This window comes from Phoenix dactylifera, chromosome 8 (genome assembly GCF_051530095.1).
Source record: "Phoenix dactylifera cultivar Ajwa chromosome 8, Ajwa_hap1_PhDact_Kaust_v1.1, whole genome shotgun sequence".
NCBI classification, from domain to species: Eukaryota; Viridiplantae; Streptophyta; class Magnoliopsida; order Arecales; family Arecaceae; genus Phoenix; species Phoenix dactylifera.
This window is the reverse complement of record NC_143197.1, coordinates 25,436,893-25,454,370: the sequence shown is the minus strand read 5'-3', so window position 1 is coordinate 25,454,370 and position 17,478 is coordinate 25,436,893. Positions and strand designations below refer to the sequence as shown.

Below are 17,478 nucleotides of genomic sequence, written 5' to 3'. Positions count from 1 at the left end.
CAGAACAACAATGGGTTAAAGAACTCGTCAAAGCTTGCTCTGACTGGGTCCTCGGATACTTAAGTCAGAGAAGGAATATTTGGAGCAGGAAAGAGGAGGAAATTAGCAATAATGAGGGGAATGAGAGACTTCTAATAGTTTTCCCCTTAATGCAAAGACTCTGAATGTATATATAGTTATGGGGGTCTGGAATCTTCTAAAGGTTGTGTTGTACTTGTAACGGATTGCAATTATATGATAACTGCTGAGAGACGTATAGTAATCATTCAGGATTGCATCATAGATGTCTTAAGATACGTTGTAACTGTTGGAATCCTGCTATCACTATCCCCAAAGGCATTATTATGGGTTTTAATTCTTAATGCAGTGGAAGGAGTGTATTTTCGCATGAGGTAGTGGAGCTATTGTATAAGATAGGAGGGCTTAGGTCGGTTTAGAGCAATTGCGGAGTTGAATGATTGCCCGGCCAAGCTACCAGACTTAATCCTAGATGTTGGATAGCATGTAACCTTACAGGTCAATCGCTTCTAGTCTGCTCAGACTGGCTCTTAGGTTGGAGTTGACTAGGCCCAACTATATCGAGAAGTTCTAGAGTATATATCATTTTCCATGGCAGTTGTGATCTAGATGAATCCGATAGTGCCACATCGTTGGGCTCAATTTTTTGCTATATCAATCCATGATGAGTCCAACGTTATAAAGATCTTATTTTTGGATTAAATTCAATACATCCCTCCAAATGAGCGAAGCTGTGGAAGGTCTAAAACTATAGATTGTGCTAGTTTACTCATTTCTTAATGTTGATTCAAGAGCTATTGCATGGACGACAGCTTACAAGAGTCTTGAGTATTTCTTATCGAAGATGGAAATGATCGTAAAGCAAAAGCGTTGAGGAAATATACCTCTCGAACCTCTAGGTTCAAAGGATGCCCATGGTGTCTCCAAGAGGGACTAATTATAGATAGATTTCCCCTAATTTGGCATCTTAAAGAACCATTCAAGTTTCTGACTTTTTACTTGGTCCTAAGGTTTAATATTAGTTGGTGAAAACTACTGAAGTGGTCCAAATTAGTTCTTCTATAATTCTATCTTGTTTCAGCCCAAAAGTATCCTGAAACTCTTGCCACCAGACTGTTTGCTAACCAAGCAGGTCATTTCTTGAAACATGACCACAAAAACACCCTTGTCTTGAAACGTAGAAACTACTATCAGTGCTACTGCTAATGCTGCTCATTGGAAGCACTAAAGAGAGAACCCCCAAGAAGGAAGCACTTCCTAAATAAAACTAAGCACTTCCAGTTTCTCATTCTATATCACAGCTTATGATGTTAGTGAGCTTTCTTTCTTTCTTTCTTTTTCTAGAAGAGAGCTTGCTATTTTCAAGCATCAAACTTTCGAGGGTGGACGTCCATCATGAATATGTTAGATCCTGCTGGATGTAACCTCAACCAAGTGCCCATTTTTTTTATTTCTAGAGTGCCAGGTGCACCTAGAAAGAATCTATTACGTATGTAGGTGCAAATTAGAAGTGCACCTAAAAAGTATATATCATCCTTGGAGGGTTTGTGTGGATCCTAAAATCACATACACTTTCTTATTCTTTGGATGCTTTAGCAAAAGCAAAGTGTAGGGTGCATGGACAATTTTTTTTTTAATTTTATTTTTCACTTTCCTTCCAATAAAAAAATTATTTTTGAGATTAGGAAGGGTTAATTGCTATGTTTCTATGCTTATTCCTGCCCCTCCTCTTGAGGCCAACTAGAATCGAATCCTCGACGACAATTTGAACAAAAGTTCAGTAGTAGGGAGACCATTCGAACCATTATTAATTTCGTATATACGAGATGCCTCACCGACACACTATATCCATGCTCAATAAGATAAATTTTTTTTGAAAGAATTAATAATGCCAGCAGCCCAACTACTCTAGTATCAAACAGAAGCTCCATGTTGTTAGGGCAAGAGAGGATGGATGCAATTCATGAATTTTTTACGATGACATGATAGCGTTGTAATCTAGAACTTATATTCTATTATGCTCTATGGCATGTCAATGGTGGGGAGCTTATCATTGCTACTTCCTAAAATAATAGTATGGACACACTATCATTTGAGTTATTGCGACTCTTGAGCATGTATATTGACACCCCTACTCATATGCATTTCTTTTTCAAATAAAATTGAAAGTATTGTGAGCTATAATATGGCTAGTCATAATAATTCATGCTTAGCTTGAAGTATGGCTTGAGCATAAGTAGTACATAACATGAGACTTGAGATTTGCATAGTTTATTGGTGCTTGGCCCAAAGAACCAAAATAAACTTATTGCTTGGTCTAATTAAGCTAAAGTTAGTTTATTGAATGCAATATATGGTTTCTAAAAAGTCCCTTAAAACAATGCAAAAATTTTCAGGGCTCATTTGGTTCGCGAGAAAAGGAGGAGAAAAGTATAGTCAACGGAAAAGTAGTGAGATCCGATTGAAGTTTTCAAAAAAAAAATATATATATTTTTATAAAAATATAATTTTCATATTTTATGATTTTTTTTTTTTTATGAAATTCCCTCGCCGCCGAGTCCCTTAAAACAAGCCGTTCGTCGACAGTCCCAAGTGTAGCCGGTCTTGCCCATGAAAAAAAAAAAAAATCTTGACATCTCCGCGTGTCGTTTTGTCTTCGTGTTTCCTGTCTCTTTTGGCCCATTAATAATATACTAATCTGCACTCAGTCTAGGACATCAACTAACTCAAATAATAGCCGTCCGTCGCTGATTGAGTACATCATCCGCCGTCCAGATCCTACCATCCTGAGCTCCGAACGGTTGGATTGGGCATCCCAGCGTAGGGTCAGATAATCTTCAACCAGAATTAGATTATGGGTTTTTTTAATGAATATGTTTCTAAATATTAAATTTTATATAAATACTTTTTAAAATTGATATATGCATGTATATTTTTATAAAATACTTATTTTGTTATTTTATTTTTTTTAATCTTTATTTTTACATACATCGCTAAATAAAGCTGTTAAAAATTAACAATTTTAAATTAAAATGATTAAAATATTTTTTTAATGGATAGATGTGTAAAAAAAATTATAAGATGTCCGCGATGAAGAACAAAAAAGTAATTATAAATTTTTATTTCATTTTTAATTAAAATAAATATGATTTTTATTAATAATGGTGGAAGGGAATATTGGGAAAAAATAATATTTTATAAAATACAGAAATAAATATACATTTTGAAAAAAAAAATTTATATAAATCTAAATTTTTAGAGGTATTCATGGGAAAAAAAATTTAAGTTAAAATAAATCGAATCGCCGAGTTAAAGCAGAGATCGGGGCGAGGCGCACAACAATTAAATACCTACCAACCCCGGCCCGTCCCTCTGTCTCACTCGTAAGCGCCGGGAAAGAGGAAAAGGGAAAGCGAGCGGACCGCTCAGCTACCTTCCTTTCTTGACGCGTTTACACCATCTTCCCTTCTCCCCAACTAACCCATCCAATCCCAAACTCTCCCTTTAATTCAAAGAAATAGAAATTCAAAACAACTATTTGGTCAAATTTTAGACCCGTATTTCTTGTTCGTATCGATCACCTTGTTTGTAGATCTCTTCTTGGTTTCAGGTCAGCAGTTTTCTTCTTCTTTTTTGATTTGAGGTTTTACCTCTTGAGTCGATCTTTTTGGACATGATTATAGGGCATAAGGGCTTGTGATGGTTATTGGCTGATGATTTCAGCTTTTGTTGAATGTTAGTTGCTTTCTTTCCTTAAATGGATCCGGTGTAGCTGCTAATTTGAGTTGATTGGTGAGAATTTTGTGAGAGGATGTATCTGGTTCAATTTCTGCTGAAAGTACTGATTGTGCGTTGCCTCCCTTCTTTTGCTGAGATATATTTTAATTTCACAGTTTCACCTCGGTTCTTGATTTTGCTTCAGCTGAGCATGCTTGTATAATTAGATCTGTGGAAGTTAAGTTGTTGGATCAATGCAAGTGGTCTGTTTGGCAGGTTCGTTAAATGTGTTCTCTGTAATTGGTGGTAGCTGCTGAATTATAAGTTTAATGCCTTGATCATGTAAGAAGTTGGTCATGTCGAGCAGCTAAATTAAGCATATACCAGGCAAGGTTGGCCACAATATTTATGTATGTTCAATCATTGTATATAATGTAATTTAAATGGACAATAAGTCTGTCTTATGATCTGGGAATCCTTGTTTCTGGTTTGACATATCTAATATGTACATTTCATGTATCAATTACAGCTAGGAGTCTGCTAAACCCTCCATCTTGGATGGTTTCCTCATAACTATGGCTTTTGCTAGTTCTATAATCGACTTCATTAATTCTTATATGGAATATTTTTTCTGAAAAGATGATTTTTAGGAATATGATGCCTAGAAAAATAATTTTAGCATGTTTGGTTAATTATGGGAAAGTGGCATATCCTAGAGTGGCTTATGTTTGGTTGAGAATCTAGTTTTTTGAGAAAATTGTATGAAATATCTATTATACGCTTAATAAAGGGAAATACTTTACCCATGGATTTTGATGGCTTAAGGGTATTTTTGGAAAAAAGGGACTCCGATTCTCAATGCTTGGGGAAGTATTTTTTCTATATCTCTCATGGGTTTTTCTTTTTCATGAAACATGGAAATCTTATTCCCATGGGAATGCTACTTATCCATCTCTCTCCTTTGAAAACTCCAACCAAACAAGAGGCATTTCTTTGTTTTTCCGTTGACCACACTTTTCCTCCTTATCTTTCCGTGAACCAAACGAGTCCATATTGTTAATAAGGCCTGGTTAAGCATAGGTATGTTAATAACAAGAATTCAAATGTCAATGCTGATGGCCATGCTAGATCTGCCAAGACAAATAAAAAATGATGAAAAATTGGCTTGGTGCCTGGTGATACCGAGCCATATCGAGTTGTGCACGAGTCAATACCTTGCGATATGCAGGGTATCACAGCATGCACGCGTGCCTAATGCCAGCACCCAAAGTGATTCAGTTTGAATTAATATTTCCAACTCCTGATGTCATTGTGTAAAACTTCACTTTCATAAAGTAATAACCATGACCGTTTCCTTCAAGAGATGAAATTGACTACAAAACTGGCTGCTGGATTGTTCATTGAATCTTATATCATGTGCTCATCAAAGTAGCAGTATTAGAGTAGAATGTAAATGTGAAAATGCAGCCATCCTTGGTCTTCTTAATATTCTCTGGTTCTGTGTTGCAATGTGTCTTGCATCCCTCTTTGAGAAATATCAGCTAGGACTAAAATGGTTTCTTAAAATGCATCATTTTTGCATTTCAGTGAGGACCAGTCATTTGACTTGTGAACCTGCTAGTTTGATATATATCTTAAAATGCGTCATTTTTGCATGTCAGTGAGGACTAGTCCTTTGATTTGTGAACATAGTTTGATATATACTGCTGTTACTTTACGGGTGCTATCAAGTTTTTATTTGTGCATGTACGGTTGGCAAAATTTGTTACTTCTTATGCAATCTGGTTGCACTATAATCAGGTACTTGAACTCTTGCATATTGCTAATTTCTGTGGTGTGCCTATCTTTGCTGCACTGGTGTTGATATAATGCTGACATCAAGAATTTTATCTAAATGTTTGTGGTGGACGACCTACTTGTCATGTGCATTTATACCAGTTTCCTTTTTGACATCTAGTTCCAGAATGTCCAGCTTAGAGGAGCCGATAGGTCTCGATAACCTGCCAAATTTGAACTATGTTGGTAGGCTTCAAAGATGCACTTCTAGTGGTTGCAGGCCTAGATTAAATGAAACAGAAATGGGTAATTGCTTGATTGAAGGCGGAGAATGCAGCTCTTCTAACAGCTGCGAGTAAGTTCTTGCTCCTTTTGCGCTTAAATTGTCATTGATCATCTAGTAATTTCTATTAAGTTTTTATGATTCATAATGTTTCCATTGTTTACAATTATATCGAACAGTTTAATGCCGTTGGCCTAAATTATCTTCTTTCACAAGGACATGATTATGAGATCAATCCCCCTGCCCCCCAAACACAGACACGGAGGCACATTATAAATTCCAACAATCAGATAATCTTTGCCATTAAATCCTCTTCCATTCTTCTGGCATTCAAGACTAAAATACATATATAACTTGTGAACAATGCCTGTATGGTTCAAGGAACTTGTGAGCAAAATCAATTTATGTACACTTATTAGTTGATAATGATCTAGTAATTACTGAAAGTGGAAAAGACATGATCAACATGTGGGCAGCAAAAATAGAGAAAAGGAGAGAGTAGATTATCAAATAAGTTGCCAAGTGAAATATAGGCTTCTTTTATTTAAGAAAAAGGACACTTTTTAGTGGAATTGTTTGGACTAAAATCATTTCTAATAGTTGCGTAATAAGGAGGTTGTCCTCAAAATGACCTCATCTTCTTACACATGAAACTTTATTCAACAGACTCCATGCATAGATAAGTTTAAAATTCAATTCCAGAACAACAAAATATGAAGGACCAAAATATTTCGCATTTCCTTAACTGTTTGATTAATGTGCATTTGTAGGAACACTACTGTTTAAGATTGATAAACAAATAGTTTATGGTTATGGTTGATTAATCTCTGTTTTTTTTTGTTTTTTCTCCTTGGGTTTAATCTTTAATTTGAACGTTGTCCTCATTCTTGAGGAGCAGGTGTTGGATTATAATACTAAATTTATCCATTATGAGAGTATACCTAAATTATACACCATACTAAACTGTAACCCTCACTTATAATTTAAACATGACCTAGTCTATGATATTTGTATTTATTCAATACAAATAGTATGACAAATATTTGAGCACCACTCTTCTCAAAAGCAGAAAAAACTAAACTCATACTAGAAGCTATTAGAAGTGCAAGTTCTATATGTTATTGCATAGAAGTTTGTGATCTACCGAAAAGAGTAGATGCATGACAAGAAAATAGCAAACTGATAATTCCACAGGAGTGGCAAGCAAAGTGCTTGTTAACCTTCATGTGCCTTACATACTTGTATATATATTTTTAATTGGACAACACTTTGGTCACTGTTTCAGAGAGTTATGGGAACAGATTATGTGATGCCCCACACTGGAGAGATCCAGTGAAAATAAAGATTTATTGCAAGGCAAACATTGCACTATACATGTTCTTGAAATTGGAGCAAGTGATGATAGTTTGCTTCTTGCTTTTTGGAGAGATCAGATTGTCTCTGTAAAAGATGCAGAATCAAGTTGTAAAATGCCAACTTATAGGGTCTTTTAGACAATTAGTTCCACTAAAGTCACAGAGCTCCAACTGTGATTAGAATAAGAAGTTAACAAGTGATGGTTCCACAGAGTTTGTGAACAATCTATTGGAGAACCAGGTAGAGGATTCTTTGTACTTACTATACCACCTAGATCCTGAAAACATTAAATCTTGGCTTTTCCATATGCAGTATGTAGTTTATCTTTTGTGAACCAGTGAATGTGGCATTTTATTCAGTTGTCTGGATAAAGTGATGCACAATGGAACATGATCTGTGACCAACTGGTAGGAAATGTAAGGAAGATATACTTGTTAAATCTCATGAAGAATTCCCATGTTGATGCAATCCATTAGAAGATATGTGTTCCCAAATTTCTTGTCATTTCTCCCTCTCAAATCTCAATGGTCACTTGAGCACCTGGGTTTGTTATTCAAACAAACTTTTGTTCATACTGGCTTTGTAAAAACCTCTAAAACAGATGAAACATAGAACATCTTGATATTGTTGTTACCATTTAGTTATTTTTGTAAGTTTTGTTAATCATATCTATTTTTTATTCTTTCGCTACCATAATTTGCCTTTTGATTTCTGTATTGTTTGGTTTCTTCTTCCATATATTTTATTTCATGTTAGATTATTTTTAAAAAAGACAAATGTCATATGATTTTTATTGTCCTTGCAGTGAAGAATATGCCTGGAGAAGGCAGCCAAGGGATAAGTTTGGCAGAGATCCCATAATTTTGAAGGCCTCATGCATTGGTAAAAGTCGAATGGTCTTTGACAGTGTTTGTGATTCATGGCGTCTGCAAGATCATTGCTATAGTTCATCATGCAATAACACAGAAATAAGAGGTCTAGCAAACAAGGTGACCTATAATATTCTTTTTTGTCTTAAAAGTTAAAAGGTTTGATTGATTTCTGGCTTTGGCTTGACATATTAATTATTCCATATTTGTTGGGAACTTTCATAATTCAGAAAATATGTGCGCGCACATGCGCAAGCACATGCAGATGTACGTGCATGCACATACAGTATGTACAAATTTTGGTGCAGTAATACACATAGGGTAGGGTGTAAAGAGAGGATGTTACACCCACTGCAAAATTCAATATTAAAGGCTGAGAAATGTATATCCGAACTGTTGGATGTAATCTTATGCACGCAAGGATAGAAACTTAGAGTGTAAAAAAAGGACTTTACACTCACTGCAAAATTCAATGTTAAGGGTTGAAAAATGTAAACCTAATGTTAAGTTCCAAAAAGCCTATGTACAAAAAGCCTTATGTTTGGGAGACCTCTTGCCTATGTGTCAAGTCACCCCGAAATCAATGCACAATATTATGGTACTGAAACTGTATATGGGAGGTCTTGATGCATAGGCAAGAGACCTCTAAAATATGTGATTTTTTGTGCGTAGGCATTTCAGGACTTATAAAAGACGTGTAATGATTCAATTTGCATTTTGCATACCCCCCCCCCCCCCAACACACACACACACAAAAAAAAAAATGAATTTTGCAGTTGGTGTAAAGTCCTCTATTCACACCTTATGTGTATTACAACTTCACCCTCTATGTGCATGTTCGTGCATGTGTGTAAACCCTAAGCCCTCTGTGTGTGTGCATGCATGTGTGTGCACACGTGGGTTTGTGTGCATGTTGATGCATGGATGTGTGGACTTTATTTATATTCTTATGCACTATTTGTTTATTCAAATCCATATAAAGGAATCTTTGATCTTATTTATGATGTAACATCTTTTCATCCTTTAAGTTGTATGGTCCTTACCATATGATTACAATCCGCTCAGGTGATTTAATCCTCCATCAATATTTTTTCAAAGTTAACATCGATTTATAAACAAAAAGATAATGGAATAATGGTAAAAAATGTGCTTGAAAGGTCCACAGATGCTTATTCTAATATGTGTATCCCCACTTTATCTATGTAGATGTATATTCTTGTCAGATCTATTGTCCAGTTTGTCTGCCATATTTTCCTACTTACCTCCGTCAAACAAGTTTCCCCTTCCATCTTTCATTTTTACTTCCTTGACCAACTTCATGCTAAACCTGTCTGTGATGACTTTTGAAGATCTATACTTAAGCTGTTCTTCCCATAAAAGTAATTAGAGCGACCATGAAAAAGCTTCTAAAATTGTGTAGACTTCTCGAGGTTTGTTACTTAAGATGTCTGGCAATCGGTAGCAACAAGACTTGTGTCATGATCATTACCAATAGGTAATTATGTTTGGCCACTACTATGAGGATCTAGAACTGCTATATTATGTACTTTTGTTTGATAAAACCATAGAACTTACTACTTTTGGGTAGATGTACAAAACATTTCAAGTCAATATCAAGAAATAAACCTCTGCCAATTACTGCTTACTATTGACCATGATATGGACAAGATGGAGAAAAGCTAAATGTGAGAAAATGGTGTAGCTTTCAATTTGGTTCAAAATAATGTGCTTTATTCAAAAGTTATCATTGTTGCAGAATTTTATCTCTCTCTCTGGCTCTCTTTTGTATACTCTTCTTTATATATATATATTTGCTGCACTGTTTTCACTATGCCTTCTGGAACTTTCTATTACTGATGTCATCATGATGCTTGTTTGTTATCAGTTTCTATTTTATTCATGGGAGCATCTTTGGATTATTTCATGTGGCATTTACAGTTTTTAAGAGGTCTGCCAAAATTTGTAAAGATAGTGGAAGTTGGTCCAAGGGATGGTTTACAAAATGAAAAGATCACCATATCCACATCTATAAAGATTGAATTGATACAGAAGTTGGCGTCCTCTGGATTGCCTGTCGTAGAGGCTACGAGTTTTGTCTCTCCAAAATGGGTACCACAGGTAATCTTCAATTCTCTTCCCATCACTATATGGACCTCTTTTTTGTTCCTTGAAATTCAGTATATTCATTTGGTTATCCTCTCTTACAGAATAATGCTATTGGAGTTAAACAAAATTCTGAATTTGCTCCATGTTTGGATCTACTGGCATGAGTCTTGGCATGCTTTCAGTGATCTTACATGGAATGTTATGTACACAAAAAGCTTGCTAATATGTGGTTGATAGAGGCTAGCAGAACTATAATGGACAAACCATAAAACCTTAAGGTGTAAATCATGTTTAGGGAAGGTAGGCCCAGCTTGAGTTTTACTTGACAATCAGCATGGCTGGCTTGAGATCAGCCATTTTATCACAAGTGTGTAGACCCAGCTCAAGCTCCACTTGAGCCACCATGAGCTTAGTTTGCTTAGGATCAAAATTTGTGATGAGGTATGCTCGGTGCTAGCTTAAGAAAAAAGTTGGGTGTTGTGGAGAGGAGGTGAAAGGGTGGGTGGGTGATGGGTAAAGATAGCAGGAGCAGTTGAGAAGCCTCAGAGTTTAGGTTAGAGTTGCAAAAAGCAGTGAGGAAGGAGAGATTAGGACCAAGAGAAGGAATGGATGGGAAAATTAGGTCCTTGTTGTCTTCTTCTTTGTTGGCAAGGAAAGGACTTTGGGGATTTTTTTTTTGGTTGTTAGTTGGGAAGGAGGGGGGGCGGCGGTTGGGGGACGGAGGCCTCGAGGGCCTGAGGTAGCTGTAGAAACTAGCAAAGTTAGTTGGGGAATGATTTGAAGGAGGAAGGTAATATAAATTATAGAAAGGTTGGCATCAAGGTTTGCTGTACTAGTGCATGCCACCCCGTATTGAGCATATCATATTGTACTGGCACTGAACTGATACTCAGCATAGAGTATGCTGAACTGACAGTCATTGACACTGTACCAATAAGATATCAGTACACGTACCAAAACCGGTATTTCGAACTGGTTGGCATCAATTGAGATGTGAAGGGATTTGATTTTATGCCCTGCTTATTTATGATTACTGAGTTGGGTGAATCCCAGAAGTTAGATGTCAGTCTAATGGCTGAAGTTAATATATGTTTCACCTGTTAAGTCTGATGGCTAAGGTACATTCCCTTATTGATCAAAATGTTTATAACTTCAATATTAAATAAATAAATGGATATAAATTGCAGTTTTTTATTTATAAACACCTATTAATAACTGATTTTATATGTATACATATGTGGATATATGTGTTTGCATGTGCATATATATTACATGTATATACATATTTGCATATATGTATAGAGGGATAGATAGATATATAGAGATAGAGAGAGAAGATCAAGCTTGCACAAGCGTTCAAAGACAAGATCAAGCTTGGCTTGTTTGTGTTGCAAGCTAACTTCCAAGGCTAGAGCTTGTCTCATTTACTTGAGAAAATTTTTGTACCGAACACAAGATGGTTACAAACACCTTACTTGAATGTATATATCTGGAAGTGCTCTAAGTGATCATAGATTTATACTCTTTCAAAATTATTGAATGAGATTAAAGAGTAATTTGATCCATCATAACATATATGAATTTGTAAGCCAGAAAGAGGACTCTGGTTTACACTTGAATTTTGAGAAGCCAAGTGATGGAATGTTGTAGATTGTGAAATGTGTCTCCACTCCACTGATGTGGCAAATATCCCTATATAAATTATTACAGTGGGTCAATAAGTAAAATCCATGGACAAACAATGTGTGATCATGAAGAGACAAAACTTTAGACTAATATTACACCCCAATTTCAATTTCATGGCTGATCAAACATGTAAAGTTTGGCCGTTGAATAATAGAAGCATGTTGTAGCATGAGTCTACACAAGAAAGTTGCAGGTTGCTTGCTAGACTGTAATACAAGGGCCATAAACATATTAGCCAGACAGCAATTCAGTAGTTCACACTTCACACACTCCACCGCTTATACTAGGATTTTCGTCCACCACTTTGCAAGTCTTTGGTGAACTCTTCAAGCAAGATATATCTTAATATATTTCAGGCCTTTGCCTTTGACGCATGAATCTATTAAGACATGGATGTTGGGGAATTGGCGTGGTTTATGATAGCAAGAAGCTAAACTTTGGCTTCTGGAGATTTCATGCTGAATCTTAAACTTCCTTTAACTTGAAATATGAAGATTAAATTTCTAAGACAACAATTAACATGGGAGGTTGGAGGCTGACCTATGGAGTATGATATCAAATTTAGTTTGTGTTTAAAAGATCCATCATACCACCCTTTACCACCCTTTATGTTGCACATCAACAGCCAAAGGTTTGTTAACTCCACTACCAAAGAATTGATGAGAAATGTATTGTCCAACTTACACACACACACACACTATGCCTAGAAACAGAATATGATTTTGTGATTTGCATTTATCAAACTTTTCAAATGCCACAAAAACCACTTGAAGACTTATGCATTAATTGCTTAACTAGTAAGCCAAAAGTAAAAAGTCCAAACTGCTTGCTACAGTTTTCACAAATTATAATTTTTGAGATGGACTTTTAAGCTGAGACTGCAGTCTAGTAGATTAAATTATGTCCTGTATTATTTTTGGCGCTACCATGAGTTAGTTCTCAATAAAATTTGTAAAGCTTAGGGTTTATTGTTATTATTACTATTATTTCATTATTGTTATAACGGTAATATAGCATGTTTGGCTGTTCCAAGAACCTAATTACAAGTATTTGTTGACTTTAATTGCAAATTCTACCTCTTGGCTTATTATGTTATTAATTCAATTTTTGATGTATAGCTGGCAGATGCAAAGGATGTCATGAAAGCAATTAAAGATGTAGAGGGTGCACGGTTTCCAGTCTTAACTCCCAACCTTAAAGTAGGTCTTATTGAAAAAATTCTGAATTAAATAACATAATTTCTTTATCTTTATCAGTGGAAAAGTTGATAGTTATGCATCATACATTTCAGGGATTTGAGGCAGCTGTTGCATCAGGTGCAAAGGAAGTAGCAGTTTTTGCCTCAGCATCTGAGTCCTTTTCTTTGTCAAACATCAATTGTAGCATAGAAGAGAGTCTCAATCGTTATCGTGATGTCACCCACGCTGCAAAAAGACTTTCAATTCCTGTTCGTGGGTAGGTTTTGCTTACTGATTTTCTATAAAAAATATCCCTGCATGCCAAAGTATTTCATCAATCAGCATTACTTATTGAACCATGGCTGCAGCTAATTGTTAGTGGACCACTGTAATTACTGTTTGTCCAATGTGGGCTTGGATTTTAGATGACCTTGTGATTACGGAATTGTCATGCCCATATTTTGGCTATTTTCTTCGGAAAGTAAATTTGAAGATCGATCTATAATGTAGATGCTTAAGACAATATATAGATATTTTAATGTATCATCTGTAGATATAGATCACTATATTCTTGTAAGTGATAATTCCAGATCTTTTGTGAATCATTTTAACTAATTTTTGACATATGAATCCAAACAGATTGAACCCTTTTCAGCATCAGGACATCTTTAATTTGATTTATAAAGTGATAGACTGTGAACAGTAATGCAAATCGTGTAGTTGTGTTGCTATAATATTACACCGACATCTCTGCATAATTATGCTCTCACATCCATATGAAAATTATCTTACTACATGGTCATTTGGTGATACCTTGATTGACAATACATCTGCATAGTAATGCTGCTCCATATCAGACAGAGTTTATATCAATTATCTTGCACGAAAATTATTGTTGTGATGTTTTATGGACTGGAATTGTCTGCTTCTTTTGAGTAAATTAGTCCAAACTTGATCTAGACTACATACAGACATAGACACACACATATGTTCATGTATGTATCTAAATCTATCTACCTATTATCTTATTAATCGAATGAATCTTAGGGAGATGAGTTCCTCATACAACAAATAGGTCAGGTGGTTTGAAGAAAACAAAGCCAAACCTAACTATTTGGTTCCTAACATGGATCAAATTTATACTTTGTAATTCCATTATTTGGATATGAAGGGGAAGAAAAGGGGATTGAAAGAGTAGAAAGAAAAAAGAGATCAAAAGAAGAGTTCATGGAGAAGAAATAGGTAAGTAATCTAATGGAATAACATGGATAGCAGATACGAAAAGTATCATAAGAGTCTATACAAACATGCTTTCACGTTGGGATGCCAATTATTTGACTCTTAGATTGATTGTTCCTAATACAATGTAAAGTCAGGTGCTTAAAAGAAAACTATGTCAAACCTTGCTATTTAATTCCCAAAACATTTCAAAGTTATAGTTTGTAATTTTATAATTTGGATACGAAGAGTAGGAAAGGGGAGTGAGAGACTAGAAGGAAAAACGAAAAAGAAGAGTGTATGGAAAAGAAGAAATAGGTAAGTAATCTATTAAATTTCAAAAATATATAATTTTTAGATTACTACTGTAGGACCTTAGTTAACATTGTAACACCATGCTAATTTAACAGATTGAACAGTCAATTTCTATTGATTGGGTCTGCATGTCTTTTTACCATGCTCAAGAAGTAATTTTGCTTTGGTGATATTGTTCGGAGAAGAGATGAAGATTTGTTTTCCAGGGAATGAAGTAAATGAAGTAGTGGAGCAATGTCAAATATATTGGATGGTTCTTTGGCTATCGCTGATATAACATTCATATGAAGTCTTGAAGACACAGGGAAAGGAACATGACCGATCTTAGCAACCAAAGGTTCTGGGTTCAAATCCTATATGGTGCATCCCCAATTACTGGGACCTAGATATTTATAGCATGGGTGGATCTCCCTCTCTTTCTTTCCCTCTCTCTCAAAAAAAAATAAATAGAAAAGAAAAAATAAGAAAAGAAAGATTTTGTCCTGGTTCTCTGTCGGTTCAGTTCGGCATGCCCCGAATCGGGTGGTTTGGGGCAATACGGCCAACTCTTATCGCATCAGCGGAAACAATTAAAAGCCAATATAAGAACAAGAAAAAAAAAAGCATTTGCAGGAAAAATAGAATAAAAAAGAAGATACGTAAATTGAAACTAAGAAACTCATATGCATGAATTTAAGAGTTGATCTGCAATGATGTAAAGACATATGGATTCCAATGTTAAATCATGACAGGGCATGGATCTAAAATCAATATATTCCAACATCAGATCATTACTTTTAACATTAAAGTCCAATCAGCTTGCTTAGTTAAAATCAATATTTATGGTCCCTTTGAGTTATGCAAATATCAATTAGGTGCCCAATCTATTTCATAGTGCTGGAGTATGTCATTGAGCAATAGTCTTGCAATTAAATTCATGTATCTAAATTGTAAAGCATTTAACTGAAAGTAGTAGCACCTGAAGAATAGAAGTTTTAATGTAATTTTTGATTTTAAGTTGTCAATTTGTAATTGATAGGTATGTGTCATGTGTTGTCGGGTGTCCAGTAGAAGGATCAGTGCCTCCATCAAAGGTGGCATATGTGGCAAAAGAGCTTTATGACATGGGCTGCTACGAGATTTCACTTGGTGATACAATTGGAGTTGGCACTCCAGGTAAGGCTTTGGCCAACTTTTGCTCAATCATAATCATGTTTGCAATCTTGATGTAAAGATCTACGAAATACTGATAGACTAGGATTGCATATGCATGTCTGAAGATTTGTCGGTACTATTCTGTGTCAACACATTCTATATGTAAAGGAGGAACTGCTTTTGGGGGTGGGGGTGGGGGTGGGGGTGGAGGGTGGAGGGACCTGGTTCCCCAAGGTCCACTTTTTTTGGGAAAACATTATACTCAGAATTGAATCTACAACCACTTAAACATGTGTATTCCTTTTAACACTGGGATGTTGTACTGAGACAATAAAAGTGAGACACTTGCAAACAAGAAATGTTCACAAAAGCAGTAGATTAGTCTCCAATAGCACGATCAAGCAGTTAATTAGAGGATATACTGCATAAAACAATAGCATTCTATTCGTGATACTCTTGCACAGTTTATTACTGAAGATAGTAGAGATCTCCACTTCAGCACTCGAAGCTTTAGGCTGACATTTGAGTAATGTATTATGGATTTACGATTAGCAATACTAAATTCTTGTACGTAGCTTGAGCTCCGTTTCTCACAAGTTTTGGACAAAAGGAACTCCAAGAGAGGAACTTTGCAGATCTGTTACATCAGATCACTGTATACTCTTCAACCAATCGTCACTAATTTCAAAATATTAAAACATCCTTGCATGCCTTTTGTTTCCATTAAAAAAATAAAATCATTGCCACAGATGTTTGCTGATTAGATGTTGTCGCTAGTGTGACATCATACTTTGTATCTTTCAACTTTCGTATAACAGCTTTGTTCTTTTTTTTGGCTGTAAAGGCACAGTTACTCCAATGCTTGAAGCTGTCATGTCTGTCATTCCTGTAGAGAAGCTTGCTGTCCATTTTCATGATACATATGGCCAGTCTCTCGCAAATATTCTGGTCTCCCTCCAAGTGAGCGACTTCCTTTGATCTTGAGCCATAAAACCAAATTTAGTCAGCTCTACATTTGAGTAACTTAGCTATCACTTTACAGATGGGGATCAGTACTGTAGACTCTTCTGTTGCGGGACTGGGAGGTTGCCCCTATGCAAAGGGCGCTTCAGGAAATGTTGCCACTGAGGATGTTGTCTACATGCTCCATGGGCTAGGCATAAAGACCAATGTGGACCTGAGCAAGCTAATGGCTGCTGGTGACTTCATCTGCAAGCATTTGGAGCGTCAGTCTGGGTCAAAAACTGCCATTGCTCTGAGCCGGATTACAGCAGATGCCTCTTAGATATAATTAAAAATGATACAAGGGGGTCATCTATTATCTTAGTGAACTTCTTGTGGGCAAATACATCACATATACGGTCAATAATTGCTCTTGAGGAAAGAAACTCCAGTCATCTGATGGGCAAGCAATCTTCCTGCTATATGTTCCGTATACAAATTAAATTAATGTAACGCAAGCTCTGAAGGTTCATAACAGGACCCATGTATACCATCATCAGCTTCATTGAAGTGAAATATATCAATCTATATGTAGGATTCGAGGTTGCCAGGTGCTTCACTATTTCTGATTCTTGCTAGAACCATTCAAACTCTACTACTGTTTCCAGAGTGATTCATTTTGGAAACATTGCATTCAGAATATTAGCTTGAGTGCTCAGCATAAATTTCAGTTTCTTTAGAGTAAAGGCGCTCGAGAAGCATACAGCGCATGGGTTGCAAATATTTTGCAATCCAAATTGAGTCTGTGTTTTTTTTTTTCCAGCAAATTGATCGGCTCATACTTTTCGACCTGATAACTTAATTGATTGTGACATGTTGG

The 17,478-nt window shown here is 35.8% G+C and overlaps 1 protein-coding gene across 8 annotated transcripts; it reads left to right on the top strand.

The window, feature by feature from the left end:
* Positions 1-3,392: 3,392 nt before the first annotated feature.
* On the top strand, positions 3,393-17,204 carry LOC103706236 (uncharacterized). Of its 8 annotated transcripts, none has more exons than XM_017842552.5 (9): positions 3,393-3,628; positions 5,699-5,866; positions 7,956-8,139; positions 9,958-10,137; positions 12,930-13,010; positions 13,103-13,266; positions 15,541-15,677; positions 16,501-16,616; positions 16,699-17,204. In XM_017842552.5, exons 2-9 carry the CDS (start codon positions 5,700-5,702, stop codon positions 16,939-16,941), a joined length of 1,272 nt encoding a protein of 423 aa, XP_017698041.4. In that variant the 5' UTR covers positions 3,393-3,628; position 5,699; the 3' UTR covers positions 16,942-17,204. The 8 variants fall into 8 exon arrangements, with proteins under 8 accessions (XP_017698041.4, XP_017698040.4, XP_038980665.3 ...); XM_017842551.5 differs by having other exon boundaries at positions 5,693-5,866; XM_039124737.3 differs by having other exon boundaries at positions 3,621-4,011; positions 5,693-5,866.
* The last annotated feature ends 274 nt before the right edge of the window (positions 17,205-17,478 follow it).

Bases quoted from the DNA above. Each gene is read 5' to 3' on its own strand.
- LOC103706236 (XM_088703217.2), top strand. From the start codon at position 5,604: ATGCTGACATCAAGAATTTTATCTAAATGTTTGTGGTGGACGACCTAC. The intron at 8,140-9,957 runs GTGACCTATAAT...TGGCATTTACAG, and splicing joins TAAGAGGTCTAGCAAACAAG to TTTTTAAGAGGTCTGCCAAA. The intron at 13,267-15,540 runs GTAGGTTTTGCT...TGTAATTGATAG, and splicing joins CTTTCAATTCCTGTTCGTGG to GTATGTGTCATGTGTTGTCG.